The following is a 16688-nucleotide window of genomic DNA, read 5'->3' as shown; positions in this document are numbered from 1 at the left end:
GTGTGAAATCTGCATGGCTTTCAAGGCACTAGAATCCTGGGAAAATATTTTTCTTATATAGCGTACACATGCTGTATCCCAGACTTAATCACAAGTCAAAATATAACTTTGAAAAATCTGAAAGAAAGAAAAAAAAGGTTTATTACCCAAAAACAGAACAAATTCCAGATTGCCAGCAAATCTTTCAAAATAAACACAAAGTGAAACAAAATCAAAACAAGAGTCAGTAGGCCTGGTAAAATACAGAGGGCCGAAATATCTTTAAATCAAAACAAACGACACAAACATATTTACAAAACAAACAAGACACAAAATAATCAGTGCATGACAAACAGTGACAGCATAAGACCAGGAACTTAAAGTATTTTAAGCACAATTTCCATGCCTGATCTTTTTTTTTGTTGTTGTTTAAATAATTAACTTTATCTACTCCATAGTTATTAAATATGGTAAAACTTCTCTTGTCAAAGTAATGGTTACTTTTACTCCTTGCATACGGCAATAACCAGACAGAGTGCATGGCGTACAGAGTGCATTTCCTGACAAATCGACATTTTTATGAATTGCAAATTCAGTCATCTTGGAACAAATTCTTAATGTATGCTTCTTATGGTTGTTTTTAAATACTTTTTTCGAACATTCACTTCATACTGAATACCTCTTGGGTTTAAGCAATACTGCTTTACGTGCATAGTTTGGAAGGTTTGAAGCCGCATCTTTAAGAACGTTATTTGAAAGCCGGCGGACTTCAATATTATCTGCAAAGAGCTGCTGGGGCTGTTTTTAATGCCACTTATAACTAACACGCTTAGTTTAAGTGATCTCGGATTTCTAATGACTATTGAGTGTAGCTCGTATTAGGCTGGAATGAAAACCAGCAGCCCAGCCATTCCGAGCCACTGCAGCTATTATTCAAGACCTATGTCGAACTCTTGATAACTTTTAATGTCAGTTTGCCTGTCTGAGGCCAGCCCCATAGCTCTCTCTCTCTCTCTCTCTCTCGAAGTGTTACCGCAATAAAATTGAGTAATGCACTTTCAAAATGTATGCAGTAGTACAAAAGCTGTTAAAAGCATCTGCGTTAAAGATGCTAGATAAATTGATAAGACATGTAACAATGTAAATTAGGACTTGAGTTTAAATATGAGTGCGTCTTGGTACGTAAAGTTATAACTGCAATTACAGATGAACAATTTGTTGAATTTTCAATTCATAAAACTACGATAGAATTGCAATCTTTACATGCAACTATTTTTGACAGGAAAATAGCTCCACACGAGGCTCTGTATGTGTTTGGAGTCGATGTGAATGATGGAAACTGGTAGAAGTGAATAAACTATGAAGAGGTGAAGATTAAACGCTTGTTATTAGTGCTAAAGCTCCAATTTAAAGATATTATATTTCACATGTATGCTAGTCTCCTGAATAGTTTGAGATCAGTGATTATGCTGCACTTCAGCACGATCGGTTTCTGCTGTGGTGGCAGCTTTTCAGTTCTCCAGATGTGTTTATTAGCTAAACAGGTGCATGGTAGTGTTCAGATATTCGCCTGTTTAACAGGGGAAGTTCAACAAGTAAAAGAGAGAAAGGAAACAAACAAGAAAAATACATTATGAAAAACCGAATACATTAAAGAAAAACTGTGATGTTCAACTGTTTCACATCAGTTAATCAAAAAAGGAACTGGTACTAAATTAAGTTCTAATAATGTGAACATTAAGCCAATATTCTTAACATTTCAGAGTATCTTATTCATTGTCCAGGGCATTAAAAAAATTTATTATAATAATAAAAAAAATAATAATAATAAATTACAGAAAACTACTGCAACAAAAATTGTCTTGGGGTGAGAATTGTACTTTGACCCTGTTGCTTGAAAACAACGTAGCAGTCCGGCAATAAGCCAGAAAGTAACTCTGAAAAGCATGTGATGAGCTGAAATTCAGCACAACATCTCTGTACAGTATTTTTTATCATTACATTTTTTTTTTGTCGTTGTTCTGATTTTCTTTGATCATTTTTAGGACGTCCGGTTTTAAGCAGCAAAATGGTCATGACAGAATTCAGGAGGGGGAAAAAAAAAAAAAAAAACGGCCTGTAGTTTATGTAGAACTTTATGCACATGGGAGGAAATCTATGGAAAGGTTCACAGAGGAAATTCTCACCTTTAAAGCCTGCAGAAGAGAAACGACTGCTAAAGACTGAGAGCTAACAGCCAAGCGACAGAGATGATTTACAGCATCGAGCAGAGCACAGAAGCTGATTTATTAGTAATGCAGTGTGCATCCTTAACTCTGTATTCATTTTTCATCTCAAATCATTCCCACCTCGAGCATTCCCTCAAACTCATTCTTTACCCCTCTACTTCATCCAACCTTCTTCCTAATTCCATGGCAAGTGGCATTTAATACCCAGAGAAACCTGTCAGGTTTCATATGTAACTGTCCCAAGTGAAATGTGGCATTTCCTTGTTGCTAAGTCACGTTGGTGTAGGTACACGAGTGACCACTGTGATGGAACTGGAAACAAAAGAAATGCACAACCATTGGTCACTGAAGGTATGCTTTTCTTTTGCAGTTGTTTTCTCACCACAAGTGTCTTTCAACCTCCGCTGGCTCTCCACCATCTTCAGAAAGTAAGGCCGCCTTCTTTGAACTAAAAGACTACCGGCTGAGTATTCACACACCCCAGAGGCCAATACTTAAGAGTCTAATGACCTTTCCAAGCCGATAATCAGCTAGCATTACCATTCTTTTGTTTTTTGGGCTCTTGATGGAAATGAAGGTCAATTCCTCAATTTATTCTCAGGTTTGCCTCTTTTGCTCTTCTTAGATTCAGTCAATTCACCATTCCAGTCATACTCCATACTCCAAGTAAAACAACAGAAATTCGGTACTTTAAAAAGCAATTCTGCTTCTTATTTTCTGGAGAAAACATTTGAACCAAAGAAAGAAAAAAGGAGAAAACCTAATGCAGGAACAACACTGACAGTGCAATTTTCTTTTCCTTGCTAGAATCTTCTCAAAGGAAAAAAAACAGCATTTACTTCCACCGCATATGATTATTTTTTTTTGGTGGGGTGAAGTCATCACTTCTTTTTGTCCTTCGTTTTTTTGTCAGGCTTTCGGCTTTGCTCAAGAGTCATGCTTCTTGGTGTGATGAGCACGCTACCATCAGCACTGTACTGCAGGCAATACTCACTAGCAGGATATGGTCTGCCTTCTTCATCACGCAGCTGGCTGAACACTTCCTGATAAAGGATCTGCACCTTCTGCTTCATCTGCCTGATGCAGCGCAGGCACTCCACCTTCTCCTTCAGCAGCCGGGATTTGTCACGCCGCAGATCCTGCACACCTTGCTCAAGCTTGATGATGGTGTCCAGTTTGCGTTTGCGGCAGTTCTGTGCAGCCATTTTGTTTTTGCCACGTCTGCGGATATCACGGATGAGTGAAAGCTGAGCCTCACTGAGGTGGTGTTTAGACAGAAGTTCGTTGAACTCTTCAACGGGAAGGTTGACAATTTTTTCATTGGAGAAAGGTATTTTCATGGCTCTGGCCCGACGTTCATCGCGGCTAGACTGCTTGTCGATGAACTCCCTTGGTGGATGAATCTTGGTTTGTTGTAGGTGCTTGTCTCTGCACTTTTTACTGCAGGATCCGAGCAGCTGGGGCTGCTCAGGGTACGAGGAGGCCGCCGGCAAATTGTAGGTGTGGTTGTGATTGATGCTGTCCAGCTGAGGCAGGTTATGAAAATGGGAGGGATCTTGATAGCTCATCCGGCACAGCTTGCTGTATTCAGGCTGGTAGCCTCCAACGGCTCCCTCCTCCGTTTCAGCTGTAGCCACTTCAGAATCTGTGCTGTAGCCCACAGCACCTTCCTCAGAGAAAGTAGCAGAGGTGGAGGAGGAGGATGCAGCTGAGGAACAAGACGTCTCAGAGTTGCTGGGAGATGCAGGGCTGTGACCAGAATCCAAAGACAATCCAGAGTCTGAGTCAAGCTCATCTTCTAGCTGAGAGGCTTGAGCCTGACTGAACCCTTCCTCCATTGCCAGGTCTAGTAGGCTAATTTCATCTATCATGGATTCCTCCAGCAGGCTAACAAAGGGATCTGGCAGGACTGGGGAAGAGGTTAAGTTGTTGGTGCTGTTGAGTGGTGGGAGGAACAGCCCAGTAAGATTTGTGACTCCAAATGTTGAGTTAACGTTAGTTGAATTACTAGAGGAGAGCCTGGGGAGAGTAGGCTGCTGTCCTACAGAAGGATCTAATTCGGAGTTGAAAAGGCTGGGGAGGTCCTGGCTGCAGCTTGGGAGAGACGCCTGATGGAGACTCACATCCTGGTTGATCAGACTGGATTGGGAAACACCAAAACTTGCCATCGTGCCTGATTCATTAGTATTAGTGTGAGTGTTATTCTCGTTATTGAGATTGGTATTTTCTGCGGTGTTATTCACATCCATTTCCTAGAGAAAGGGTGAGAGCTGTAGTGACTGATTTTGTTAAATTTAACCAACTATTATTCCACACGTTTATAAAGAATATGTAGTAGAATACAAACCTGCAGTTCCATGATTGCCATTATGTCCTGCCATTGCTGTTCCAGGTCTAAAGGTGCATCAGACTGAGGCAAAGGGGCAGGCAGTGAAAGCCCCTGAGATGTTGAAGGAGCATTTTCTTCCTGGCCTCTAAGTTGAGGGGCAGCATCTGTAGCCTGGAACTTCAAATTGACCAGAGGAAACTAATAACTGAATAAAGCACTTCATCAAAAAGAGGAATGTAAAAGAAGAAGAAAAATCAGTCATTCCTGATATCATTGGTAACTCTCAAGCAGCTAGTACCTCTGATTCCTCTCCAAAAGGGAAGGTGGCCTCCAGAAGCCTCAGGCATTCCTGAAGGGACATCGAAGTCTGTGTGCCAAGGCGAGAAAGCTAGGGCAAAAGATAAAGAATGATTTTGATGCCTCTACAAGGTCAAATTTCTCAAGCGGTGCATGATCTTTTAACGACACCCTCTGCATAATCCCTACACCACGTACACAGACATGCTAAGCAGAAATGACAAACACTATTACAATTCTTATTAACGTACAGTTTATAAAGGGAATGCTGTCTAAAAAATGAACAGGGATTTTGTTTAGGATTTGGGTTAATGCTAGAAAGAAATGTCTGGAGCTAGCCTAAACTACAGGATTCTATATGCTTCATAGAACAATTTGTGTTGCATAAATAAACAACAATTATCATGCACTCCAGTCTTGCTTAACCCAAGAAGTATAGAAAATCCATACTTTTACCTAGACCCTTAAATCAAGTGACACCAACAACACTCCTACTACTACTACTACTACTAATAATAATAAAAATAATAGTGCTACCTCCTCAGGTATGCTCTCCCCAGTCTCTCCATCCACTAGGGTGATGCCCTGACCCTCCTGCAGATTGATTCCATTTCTCCAGTCCTCCTCCCGTACGCCTGCCTCCTCATTTACCTCATTCTGTTTATCTCCCTCACCATCCTTCTGCCTGTTGCTGTAGTTAAACACTTCCCGTCCAGCTCCGAGGTCAATATCCTGTCGCCAGAGGATATCTATAAGGTCTATGTCCTAGAGAGAAAAATGGAGGACCATGTTGAGGGCAAGGCACGGAGTTAAAAAGGGCTTGGTCAAGTCTGGACATAGAAGAATTTTCACTGACACTGGAAAATATAAAATGCTTTAAAAAACATAAAATAAAACCATGCAAATGGAGTGAAGATGTATTTCAGTTGTAAATCTTTTATTTCTAAGCTATATGGAAAAAGCATTTACAGCTTAAAGGACTGGGAAGTCCTCCTATGTCATTTGCAGTGACAAAATAATGACACTACTATAATAAGGTCAACTGACAAGCAAAGGGTAAGTGACCTTTCAAGAAGGCACAATGAAATGACAGGCTTACTTTACTACTCGGTATGCCGATTTTGCTCTATTGCATTAAAATGACCCAGATTCTGGGAATGGATTAATCCTGATGCCTTTCAGGAATTTTGCAGCTGCATTTGCTAAAAATAAACACCTTGAATCTTAATGATGATTAAGAAAAAAATGACAAATACAAACGGTGCTTATGCTCTTGGTAAATCAGCATGCTTTGCAATCTCAAGATTTCAGCAATAGTATGGCATCAGTGGTGTCTCATACATGCACATATTCCTTATAATTCAAAGAGTTTGTAATGCAATGTATGTAAAATATAGATACCATATGTATGATCTTACAGTAAGTCAAAAGGTACAACACACACAGTATTTGTTTATTGTCTTCTGTGTAATGTCTTGTATTTTTTGTTTGCACTCATTTGTCCTGCTTTGTTTGCACCAGGTTGCACAGATGCACTTTATGTGGCTTGGACTAACTAACTTACTAAGTCCTTAGCGCTGTCTTTGTTCTATGTAGCTATAAAAGATTCTTGACTTGACACACACACACACACACACACACACACACACACACACACACACACACACACACACACACACACAGCAACCACACCCATTTGGTCCACTCGCCAGCACCATTTAAAAGTACTGAGGTGACTCATTCAATCTATTTGAAGCATTAACAAGATTAGAAAATAAACAATTTCACAAGAATCACCTCTTTAGAAAGCTCATCAACGCTGTCTCCGTTGCCTTGTTCCTGGTTGGCCTCAGGGGCCACAGCACCCAAACTGTCCTCTCCACTAAGGCTGTAAGTTGACTCAGAAGTGCTGCCGGCCCCTCTCATGGCCGAGGGTTCAGGGCTGTTCACGTCCTCCAGGCTGCCGCCATTGTCCAGGGCAATGCTGGGGCTGGACTGGCTGGCTGCAGACACCACTGTCTCAGGGTCACGGTGCACCAGCCAAGCGTTCAGCTCAGTGCTGGGAACACGCAGGTGATCCAGAGAGTGCACCTGATTCAGCAGCCGACGAATGGCAAAGAAATGGTCCAGGTCCACGCTTTTCGGATGGATGCCATAGCCGTCCAGGGTGTTGCGCAGGTTGTGAAACTGTGTCTGTGTGTAGGCTGAGCTTGGCCCCAAGATGATTTCACGGAGCGGGGGCAGCTGACTGTTTAAGTAGGTGTCCACGTCCACCCGCACCCCAATGAGACTCAGGAGGATAGTGAACTGAATCAGACCCTCTGTGAAGTACTTTTTCAAGTAAAGCATTTCTTGGCAAAGGAAACAAAATAAAAAAAACAAAACAAAAACAAAAACCTAACACAACGAGGGTCGAACCGGAACACTTGCAGTCAGTGTTTTACATGACATAAATAAGTATAAAATGTTGAGAAACCATCACAGAAATTGTGTTTTCACAAAACCATTGACTTGGTGCAAAAAGGGAGAATGAGGGGAAATGAGGGTTCCTTTGTCCTCAGTGGCCAATGTCTATCCTGTCAGATGCTCAGATGCCATTAGATTTTCAGTTATTACATCAAAGCTTCTTCAATCTGCATAAGACAAAAAAAAATGAGAATCAGAAAACCGTTCCTGAATCAGAAGCACAGTGATATTCTTCTCTAATGGTTTCCCATGACGTCTAATTCCTCCCAGAAGTTTGTTAGCTTGCAGCTTTAGCATCTAAACGCCTTAATGTCTTCCTCGTCTCCGTGCCATCACGAGCCGAATAAACCACGCACTCGGCCACACAAACACAACGACACACCTACAACGTTCCTTACAAACACGACTGAACACATTAAATATTAGGATATTAAAGTATGTACTGTGTAAGCGACCTAAAAGTTCGTTAACTGCGTACCGAATACGAAACAATGAAACTGAATTGCTTAACATCCAGGAAGTGGTCTTTCCTACTTCCGCTATCGCCACTCACCAGAAACGTTAGCAACAAGTGGCGCAACAATAACTGATTGGCCGAGGGGTTTCTAACAATCCAATAAGAATCCTCACGCGCTGGCGTTTCTTATAAAACCACCAATGAGAACGTTGCAGGGGCGGGCATTGATGGGAATTTACCGGGGACGCCGAATATATCAAAACAACTTCTTAAGCGATTATGTATTTATAATATACAAACAATGACACGAGTAAAAATGATTTCTACTACGTTAACAAATACTACAAGGTTTTATACAGCAGCGCTTATATATTATACGTTAGTAATGGACAACAACTAGCTGGCTAGTTCCACAGCCCCAATCAGGCTAACTGGCTAACTTAGCCACCTAGCCAGGATGCTAAACACTCTTTTTTTTATACTTACGCATAAAGAGTTTAGGAATAAAACTGCCCGAAATGTCTAGACGGTACTCTAGCAGCATACGATAGTCACTTTCTTGAAAAAGTCTTTTATTTCCATAGATTTGCTTAATGTTGTCGTAGTCCACTTGTCTTGAATAGCCCACGATGACTTGCAAAATTTCTCCCTTGCCGATAAGTTCCCTGACAGAGGAACACGTTTTGATAACGCGCATGCGTAGAATATTCCAGGGCTCAGGTCTGAATGAGATCATTAATCAGTCAGGAAAAAAACAGAAATGATCACCGCCCCTTTAAAGTAAAAAATAAAATCCCAGTGTGTGTATTTTTCTAATCTAAAACAATGCTAGGATTGTTAGCACGACCGACTTCGCAACACTGTGAATAAAAGTTCAGAAGAATCGAATCCGAATGTTTTGGGGTTTTTTCCCTTTATGTTTTGTTTACTTTTTTTGTGACAGTAATCTGTAAACATGTGTGTAAATCGAATACGTCATGAACACGTGGAACGAAAATAGAATTGAAATAGAAACACACGTTTAGCCGGGACAACGACTGAGTTGTTAATTGACTAATTGGTTGATCAGGATATTGATTGGTTGAGAAACTGGCGGTGTTACTGGCGGTGTTAGAAAGAGTCGCTTATAAGGAAGTAGTCACTCTTTAGATTGAGAGAAAAGTGGAAACCGATGAGAGGAAGTATGGGGTCATTTCTGGATCAGTTAGGGATGAACTGCATTACAGCTTGAACTCAAAAGCTTCCAGTTCACATGTGCAAGTCCTTAACCTCAGTGTACTCGTAAAACAACAACATTAAATAAAAACAAACAAACAAACAAACTTTTTTCTTTTTTTTTTTTTTTACAATACTGCCTTAAAAACATCTTTTTCGGCTCCCTAAATAACATAGCATTCAGTACGTGGTCCTTAAAATAACCTATTTATTAGTGCCATACATTTTTTTTTATTATTCTTTATGATTTTTCTAATCTAAATAAACTTTTTCTACTAGAATTTTTTTTGTGCAATGGAAACGTTCAGTGGATGTCTTCATAAAGCCCGCTTTACCTAGGAAGACATTTTCATTGTTTCTTAATATTAAAATGGTGTTGTAATAGAATAACGTTATATTAATATGAATTATGTATTAATTGGTTCTAGAATATTTACCACCAGGTGGCACAGAATACCAGTTGTGCAAAAGCTGTACGCAGAATAAAAACATCACAATGAGTACATTATAAATAAAACATTGATTGGAGGAGTGTTGGAACACCAAATATTGCCAAATGCATCATTTACATAATTTAGAAGATATATTGGTGCGAAGCTACCACTGGTTATTATTTAGTTAAGATTAATTTCATTATTGTTTACACATTTGTGAAAGACCTGCTGCACCATAACAAACAAACAAACAAACAACAACAAAATCGTCACCCTGTTATAGGAACATTTGTTTACAATCAGAAGCATTTTATTGATGCGTGTACTAATAATGGATTAAAGCACATCTTGGGATATTTTAAATAGAAACAGTATATGGCCAAGTTTTTTTTCATCATGTGCTCCAGTTAGGGTTCACCACAGCTATTCATTTGATCAGCATGTTTGAGTTGGCACAGGAAAGACGGATGCCCGTCCTGACACAACCCTATTTTATCTATCAGTGGGACCGGTACTGAGTGTTGATTCAACAGTGGACCCTCGATGAGAGCAGGATCCTAGCCACTAGGGAAAATAACGTGATAATTTATGATATAAAAGTAAAATAGTTAATGATCTGGAAGTTATTAGATACTTAATTTGCAGAGAAAGCAAAATTCATTAATTCATCTATAAATGCTTTATTCTGGTCAAGGTCATAGTGGACCCCAAGTATATATAGGGAACACTGGGCAGGTGTTTAGGTATACGCCCAATATCAGACAGCAGGTCAAACACACGTTTACTATTATTATTATTATTATTATTATTATTATTATTATTATTATTATTATTATTATTATTATTGTTGTTGTTGTTTTTGTTGTTGTTACTATTATTATTATTATTATTATTATTTTTATTATTGGGGGGCACGGTGGCTTAGTGGTTAGCACGTTTGTCTCACACCTCCAGGGTTGGGGGTTCGAATCCCGCCTCCGCCTTGTGTGTGTAGAGTTTGCATGTTCTCCCTGTGCCCCTGGGGTTTCCTCTGGGTACTCCGGTTTCCTCCCCGGTCCAAAGACATGCATGGCAGGTTGATTGGCATCTCTGGAAAATTGTCCGTAGTGTGTGAGTGAATGAGAGTGTGTGGTTGCACTGTGACGGGATGGCACTCCATCCAGGGTGTATCCTGCCTTGATGCCCAATGATGACCCGAGAAGTTCAGATAAGCAGTAGAAAATGAATGAATGAATGAATGAATTATTACATAGTAATAATAATAATAATGGTAATAATAATAATAACAATACTACTACTAATAATAACAACAACAACAATAACAACAACAACAACAACAACAATAATAATAATAATAATAATAATAATAATAATAATAATAATAATAATAATAATAATAATAATAATAGTAAACGTGTGTTTGACCTGCTGTCTGATATTGGGTGTAACATTTTTATTCATCCAAAGAATTGAACCCTAAAATAAACTGGCAGACTGGCATCCCATCAACCATGTATGTCAATGCCACCCGCAGCTTTCCCAAAAAAGATCCACTTTTACCCTGTGACTAGGATAAAGTTGTTACTGAAAGTAAGTGAGTGAGAATGTGAAGACTAGAGCCATTGCACAACTTCTCAACTCTGGTCTTGGAGTACTGTCCTGGACATCTTATTGCTTTCCCTGCACTAACACACCCATTTCAACTTTCAGATTTTAAATGATATGATTAATTGAATAAGAAGTACAGGAAGCAGAGAAAACACTAAGATGTGCATGACAGTTAGGACCAGTTTGGCAACATGTTGTCTAGAGTTTCCCACTTCTAATCACCATCCAGCTTGTAAAAGGCTTTAGAATTGATTCCTGATGTGCAGCAGGTGTTTGTGGGTGTAGGGAAAACCTTAATCTCAGCAGTAGGCCTCCAGGATTGTGGTCCAGAACAAACTTCTTTAAGCTGCAGTCTGTTTACTTTTAAGTGCTCAATCCGTATCACTGTAGACCTCATTAACGTTTAGACTGATGCACCAGAATTGATTAGTTTGTAATCTGTCTTGATTTGTTAACACTGTAGATGCATTGTGTAATTTCCAGCAAACTATTCCTAATCAAACTGATAACAAACTTAACTTCCTGAACAACCTGGTAAAAAAAAAAAAAAGTGTATCGCTGGAGATACACAAAATCCGATCCGAAATACAACCCAGCACTAGGCTAAAGCTCATCCTAAGTCATTTTTGCACACAGTGCTGAGAGTAAAGATCATTTGCACACCCTGTTGATCAGCGAGGATCTCCGTTTTAAGCGCGAGACACACGGACGCGAGCTCGTGCCACGTTCTGCTCGTTATAGAGGGTCTGATTTCTCAGTTTAGACTCATGGATCAACCGAGTGTTAGAATTAAAGTAGCATTTATCGCATAGTTTTCCCTCTACACGTTCGGTATCTATCCAAATCAGCGTCAGGGCTGATTGTCGCTTTTGTGGCAGGGAGCGTCCTGCATTGTGCGGAAGGGGGGCACAGTTTCAGTGAGCGCAAATAATCAAATAATGGCAGAGAAATGAGAAGGAAAACAAAAGCCAAGCGTGTTCTGGACTACGAAAATGAAGAACAGGACGAGAAAGAGGAACAAAAACTGGACGTAAGATATATAATGGAAAGCTTTTGAGTGTTTTTCGTGCCCCTGTTTTGTTTGTTTGTGGCTGTGACTTGGAATATTGTCTCAAATGAAAGAGTAATTAGAATGACACGAGCCGCCTGTCCGACAGCACGGGCTGCAGAAACGGAGGAAACAAATGGATGCTGCCAAAGAGCGACCGGAGGAGAATTCAGCAGCAGCAGCAGCAGCAGCCGCGGGGCTCCAGAAGTTGGACATGAGGGTTTGGGCTTTTTCCTTACTGATAATTGTAGTGTTTATTTTCCATTTAGAGACTATTATAGCCGGCTGACACAACCGACCCTTTATTTTTTTTTCACTTTGGCTGCCTGAGTGCTCTGATAAGACAGTTAGTGTTTTAAAGATAATCTGTTTTTCACACTTTGTACTCTTTTTTTTATTTTGTTCGGCGTTTAAACGCAGAAAGAGCATCAGCTGTAGTGTGAGGTAGGGCAGGCAGGCAGGCAGGCAGGCAGGCAGCCATGCCGGTTACCTAATGGAGAACAATAGGTCTAAAAAGCATGGCACAGAGGGCATCAGTTCCACAGTATATCTTGTGTGAAGAGCTTTCTTTACACACTTTACTATCAGTTTGGTGCTGTACCGCGGGCTGAAAAGAACAACCCTTAAAGTGACATGCATCTTTTTTTTATTATTTTTTTTAAGTGTACTTTAAAACAGATGCGTTTCCCCAAAAGAATCCAAACTTGATGGTTTTTTTTTAGGGAAACTGCTCCCAGTTACAATGTCTGTCTTGTCCTGACAGGGTTATGGGTTCGACTGCTCGCCTACAGGCAGTTTTGATGAGGGTCACCCCACCGCAGAGGTAAGGGGTAAGGTTTTGTAGCACAGGAGTTCTAGGCATTCTATGCACCTGAAACTTAACAGGATTGAACTCTTTTTTTTTCTTGCAGGAGGCTGAATATTTGCAGTCTTACTCGAAGATGGAGCTAATTGCCATGGTTCTATGCATGCAGCGGGAAATGGAGAGCTTAAAGGAACAACTACGGTGCCTTACAGGCAAGTCAGAATTGTACTCGTTTTTGATGAATGAAGTAGTTTATGACTTTTCCTATTTAAAGCTGTATTTTTATGATATCGTTATGATATTCAAACTTGCTATAGAGTGAGTGATTCAGTGGTCTTTTTTTCCAAAAAAGCATGTGGAAAGTTGGCTAAAAACCTAGAGGCCCTGATTGAGAGCACACAGATGTGGCCTAATGGAGATAAGAAGACGTCTCTTCCAATTTCCTCGAGCCCTGCAACAGAACCTGTTGAAGTGGACGCTTTAATGCCAGCTATGCCGTATGCCTCAGGTGTTATAAATGGGCAGTGGGTCAAGCAGGATACTCTTGCCCAGAAATCTAACGAGGCCTCTCACAGGAATGGCCTTTTCACAGAGGTATCAGTCATTTACTCAATTTAATATCATATTAAAATGATCTTAAAATGCTATGACAGTTTGTAGTGCATGGTTCACAAGCTGTCTATATCTTCAACTCTACATGGTAGTTACATACATTGGTTTGTATATTTTTTGATCATTTTTAGTTTATCACACCTGAGCTTTTGGAGAGGTGTAACACTGGAACCACCGCTCAGAAGTTGACCAATGATCTGTTGCGTGGACTGTATGAGAGAGACTGTTTGGCTTCTCACTCAATCTCTGGTGTGGTGTACAATAAGAGAGGTCAGCCCAAACCTGCCCTGCCCACCGAAGAAGTGCAGGCCATCCTGAGTAAGGATCAATACACTCGGTTTTGACAACAAACATGTTTTGACCATGTCACCATTTTCAAGTAATATTCTAACAAGTACAAGCTATTTTTGCTGTTTACAATATTGCCCATGTAATATTGTATTGTAGGGAATGATGAAGCTACTTTGTGTGCACCTGGGCAAGATCATTATTCTGTACGGTGGCATATAGATCATTTAGATTTGTACCAAGTTATGCACCATGTTTGTTTGGTCATGATCTAATTCATATAATCATCTCTTACAGGAACTGTACAATATTTCTTTCCTGGGAAAACTGATGCTGAGATTAAGGGCTACATTCGTCAAAAACTACAAAATGAAGCAAAAAGATTGAGAAAAAAACCTCCACTCTCTGGACCAGAGCCTAGAGCTCTGAGTCTATGCAGCCCGAAATCAAGTAGCCATCAGTTAGATTTGATTGGACAAAAACCAAATGTTTGATTATCAGTGATTGGGTCTTTGTCATCAAACAAACTAGCCGTGTTCACTGCTAAATATGATCAAGAGCTCCTGACCAGTATAAATTATGTTAATTATTTTATTTGGACTGTCCTGAAAAATGTTATGATCATTTGCAATAGTTACTAATTGTTGTGAAAGCATCAATGTCAAAATGCAAATAAAAGCATTTGAATTTAGTTCAGATGGTCTCCAACACACCCAGTAATAAGATTAGATATTAATGTGAGTCTGTAAACATTTTTCATGTTTTGTATTTAATTGCTGTGTAGTAGCTACACTGCACAATAACAACAGGTGTGAACATTATGTTCCTTGTATCATATGTATTTCTTACTAAATTATGGTCCTTATTACTCTAATGTAGCTTTATGTATGTAATGTTTTTGTTATTAAAAATGACGAAAAAGCAAACATTTAGATAAGTAGTGTTTGCTATTGTTTGTGTTGTGCATGTTTGGCTAAAAATGAACGTGTGGATTTGTGTGAAAGAGAAACACAAGATACTGGATATATTATTATGACTAAACCCCTGTGAATATTGGCGATGGAGAACAATGTGTACTGCATGCAGAGAGCTGCTGAGATGAAGGTAATCAATGACTGAGCGACACGAGCAGAGTGACAACAGCAGGGGTACTGGGCCAGTTGTCTTGGCAACCCCAGCCTTCTGGGCCACAGTAGCGTGGCTCTTACTCTGGCCAGCGCCTCTGAGCATCTGCCCACTGCAGGGACAAGGGGAATTGTAGCAAACAAATAAAGAAAGAAAGGCAGAAGGAAAGACTTTGGGGGACCCAAAGAAATTTGGTCTGGTATCCAATGAGGAGATAGCAGTCCATTAATAATAAGCACGAGGATAATGTTCTCTTAGGCTTGTTGATTATTATCATGCTCATTGTCATACTCTGTTCATGTCTATCAGGAAAAACAAAGTGTTTACTATTGCTGCTCTTCAAATTAGTGTGTAAGTGTAAGGCTGGCCTGATGAAAAGCACAGACAATTAAGGGGCAGAATGAAGTCCCTCTTCTTATCATAAGCCTCATCAGTGTGTGTGTGTAATAGTAGGGGGTGGTGACAAAGGGACAGACTAGTAGGGAAAGTACCTCACTATGAGTCAATGATAAAGGATATTTTTCTTAATACTTTCCAAAATCTTGGTTTTTATTACTGAAAATGGAATAATGTAAATTTTGACTTTAAATTATTATAAATAAATAAACAAATATTAAATGGACTGTCCCTGTGTTCAAATATAACGCATCAAAGACATTAGGATAAATTCACAGGTTTGGGTCTACTCGATCAGGCAGCTAATTTCAGAGATCAATTTTAAAAGGTTACAGCAATTAGTGCTGTAGTTACATGGAAAACTGTCTAATGAGCAACAGAAATCATTAAAATGCTTTATATGTTAAATTACAATAATAATCTCAGTTCATTTGGAAGCGATTTACATTCTATCTTTAAAAATGGACATAACGCACAAAAGGGTTAAATGTGACCTAGACATCAAGGTGGAGTCTGATAACTGAAGAAAACAATAATTATTGTACTGGGAATGTAAAAAAGCCTTAATTTGAATCCTTTCAAATACGTTTCCTGGCTAGTATGCAGGGGATGTGTTACACTTGCATGATAATAGCCATTAGGTCCTCAATCTTGTGAGTATAATGTGTTTCAGGCATGTGATTACGCTGGCAGCCCTGGGGCAAAAAGGGAGATGACACATTGATCGAGCACTAAGGGCTACTGGGAGATTTTACACAGCTCTGTGGGAGGAGTGCTGGTTAAATGGTAATGTTTTGTTGCAATGGAAGCATGAGCAGGGACTGACATCTTTGATTCTACTCTTGCCTGAATGATACTCATCAACACTGTTCATCATTATCAGCAATTTTTGGATAACAAGCAAGTTTGTATTCCACTGCAAATGGCCTTGGTATTGTGTCTTGGGTAAAACATTTAAATATTTGAGATGCTGACCCTGGTGAGTACTGAAAAAAGTTCAGCTAGTGTTCAGCTAATCTTCTGAAAAACAGTTTGCTGATGTGCATCATATGAAAGCTTATGGAATAAAAAAAAATTATGATATAGCTAGGAGAAAATAAGACATCCCACTTTTAACCACTATTCAAATGAGTCTTACTATGAGTCTTCGTTCAAACTATTTCCACACACCTTATGAGAACAGGCCTTCGCCAAATGTACATTGACTTTCTTTGTCACATCTCTAGAACGTATGTGAAATTATGGCAGTGGCTCTGTGTAAAAGATCGATTCATAAATCACGGTAAGAAAAATCCAGAGCCGCTTGTGTAATGTCACAACAGATTTCAGCTTTGTGGTGTACATGTCTGACACTGTTGACAAATAAAATAGACTTTCTAATTTAGTCATTCAAACCAATAA

General features: G+C 39.6%; 2 protein-coding genes across 4 annotated transcripts; one reads left to right on the top strand and one right to left on the bottom strand.

Annotated features, from left to right (window-relative positions):
- Positions 1–118: 118 nt before the first annotated feature.
- On the bottom strand, positions 119–8618 carry nfe2l1b (nfe2 like bZIP transcription factor 1b). 2 transcript variants are annotated; one of them, XM_027140456.2, is made up of 6 exons: positions 8243–8618; positions 6631–7466; positions 5371–5598; positions 4835–4924; positions 4555–4734; positions 119–4459 (listed from the first exon to the last, which is right to left on the bottom strand). In XM_027140456.2, the coding sequence occupies exons 2-6, from the start codon at positions 7180–7182 to the stop codon at positions 3089–3091; spliced, it is 2421 nt and encodes an 806-aa protein (XP_026996257.1). In that variant the 5' UTR covers positions 7183–7466; positions 8243–8618; the 3' UTR covers positions 119–3088. The 2 variants fall into 2 exon arrangements, with proteins under 2 accessions (XP_026996257.1, XP_026996259.1); XM_027140458.2 differs by having other exon boundaries at positions 4555–4713.
- Positions 8619–11455: 2837 nt separating this feature from the next.
- Positions 11456–15380, top strand: si:ch211-194k22.8. 2 transcript variants are annotated; one of them, XM_027140646.2, is made up of 7 exons: positions 11456–12043; positions 12171–12281; positions 12825–12884; positions 12973–13078; positions 13219–13460; positions 13610–13796; positions 14064–15379. In XM_027140646.2, exons 1-7 carry the CDS (start codon positions 11963–11965, stop codon positions 14258–14260), a joined length of 984 nt encoding a protein of 327 aa, XP_026996447.1. In that variant the 5' UTR covers positions 11456–11962; the 3' UTR covers positions 14261–15379. The 2 variants fall into 2 exon arrangements, with proteins under 2 accessions (XP_026996447.1, XP_026996448.1); XM_027140647.2 differs by having other exon boundaries at positions 11458–12043; positions 12136–12281; positions 14064–15380.
- The last annotated feature ends 1308 nt before the right edge of the window (positions 15381–16688 follow it).

The sequence above is a fragment of the Tachysurus fulvidraco genome, chromosome 8 (genome assembly GCF_022655615.1).
Source record: "Tachysurus fulvidraco isolate hzauxx_2018 chromosome 8, HZAU_PFXX_2.0, whole genome shotgun sequence".
In the NCBI taxonomy this organism is placed as follows: Eukaryota; Metazoa; Chordata; class Actinopteri; order Siluriformes; family Bagridae; genus Tachysurus; species Tachysurus fulvidraco.
This window is presented reverse-complemented; position numbering and strand designations above follow the sequence as displayed.

What these genes read in the sequence shown, in the direction of transcription:
- nfe2l1b (XM_027140456.2), bottom strand. Translation starts at nt 7,182, where the DNA reads ATGCTTTACTTGAAAAAGTACTTCACAGAGGGTCTGATTCAGTTCACT. An exon ending in CTTTTGGAGAGGAATCAGAG is followed by an intron (nt 4,735 to 4,834) that starts GTACTAGCTGCT and finishes TTCAGTTATTAG; the next exon opens with TTTCCTCTGGTCAATTTGAA. An exon ending in TGGCAATCATGGAACTGCAG is followed by an intron (nt 4,460 to 4,554) that starts GTTTGTATTCTA and finishes CCCTTTCTCTAG; the next exon opens with GAAATGGATGTGAATAACAC.
- si:ch211-194k22.8 (XM_027140646.2), top strand. Translation starts at nt 11,963, where the DNA reads ATGAGAAGGAAAACAAAAGCCAAGCGTGTTCTGGACTACGAAAATGAA. An exon ending in ACAACTACGGTGCCTTACAG is followed by an intron (nt 13,079 to 13,218) that starts GCAAGTCAGAAT and finishes TTTCCAAAAAAG; the next exon opens with CATGTGGAAAGTTGGCTAAA. An exon ending in GGAATGGCCTTTTCACAGAG is followed by an intron (nt 13,461 to 13,609) that starts GTATCAGTCATT and finishes GATCATTTTTAG; the next exon opens with TTTATCACACCTGAGCTTTT.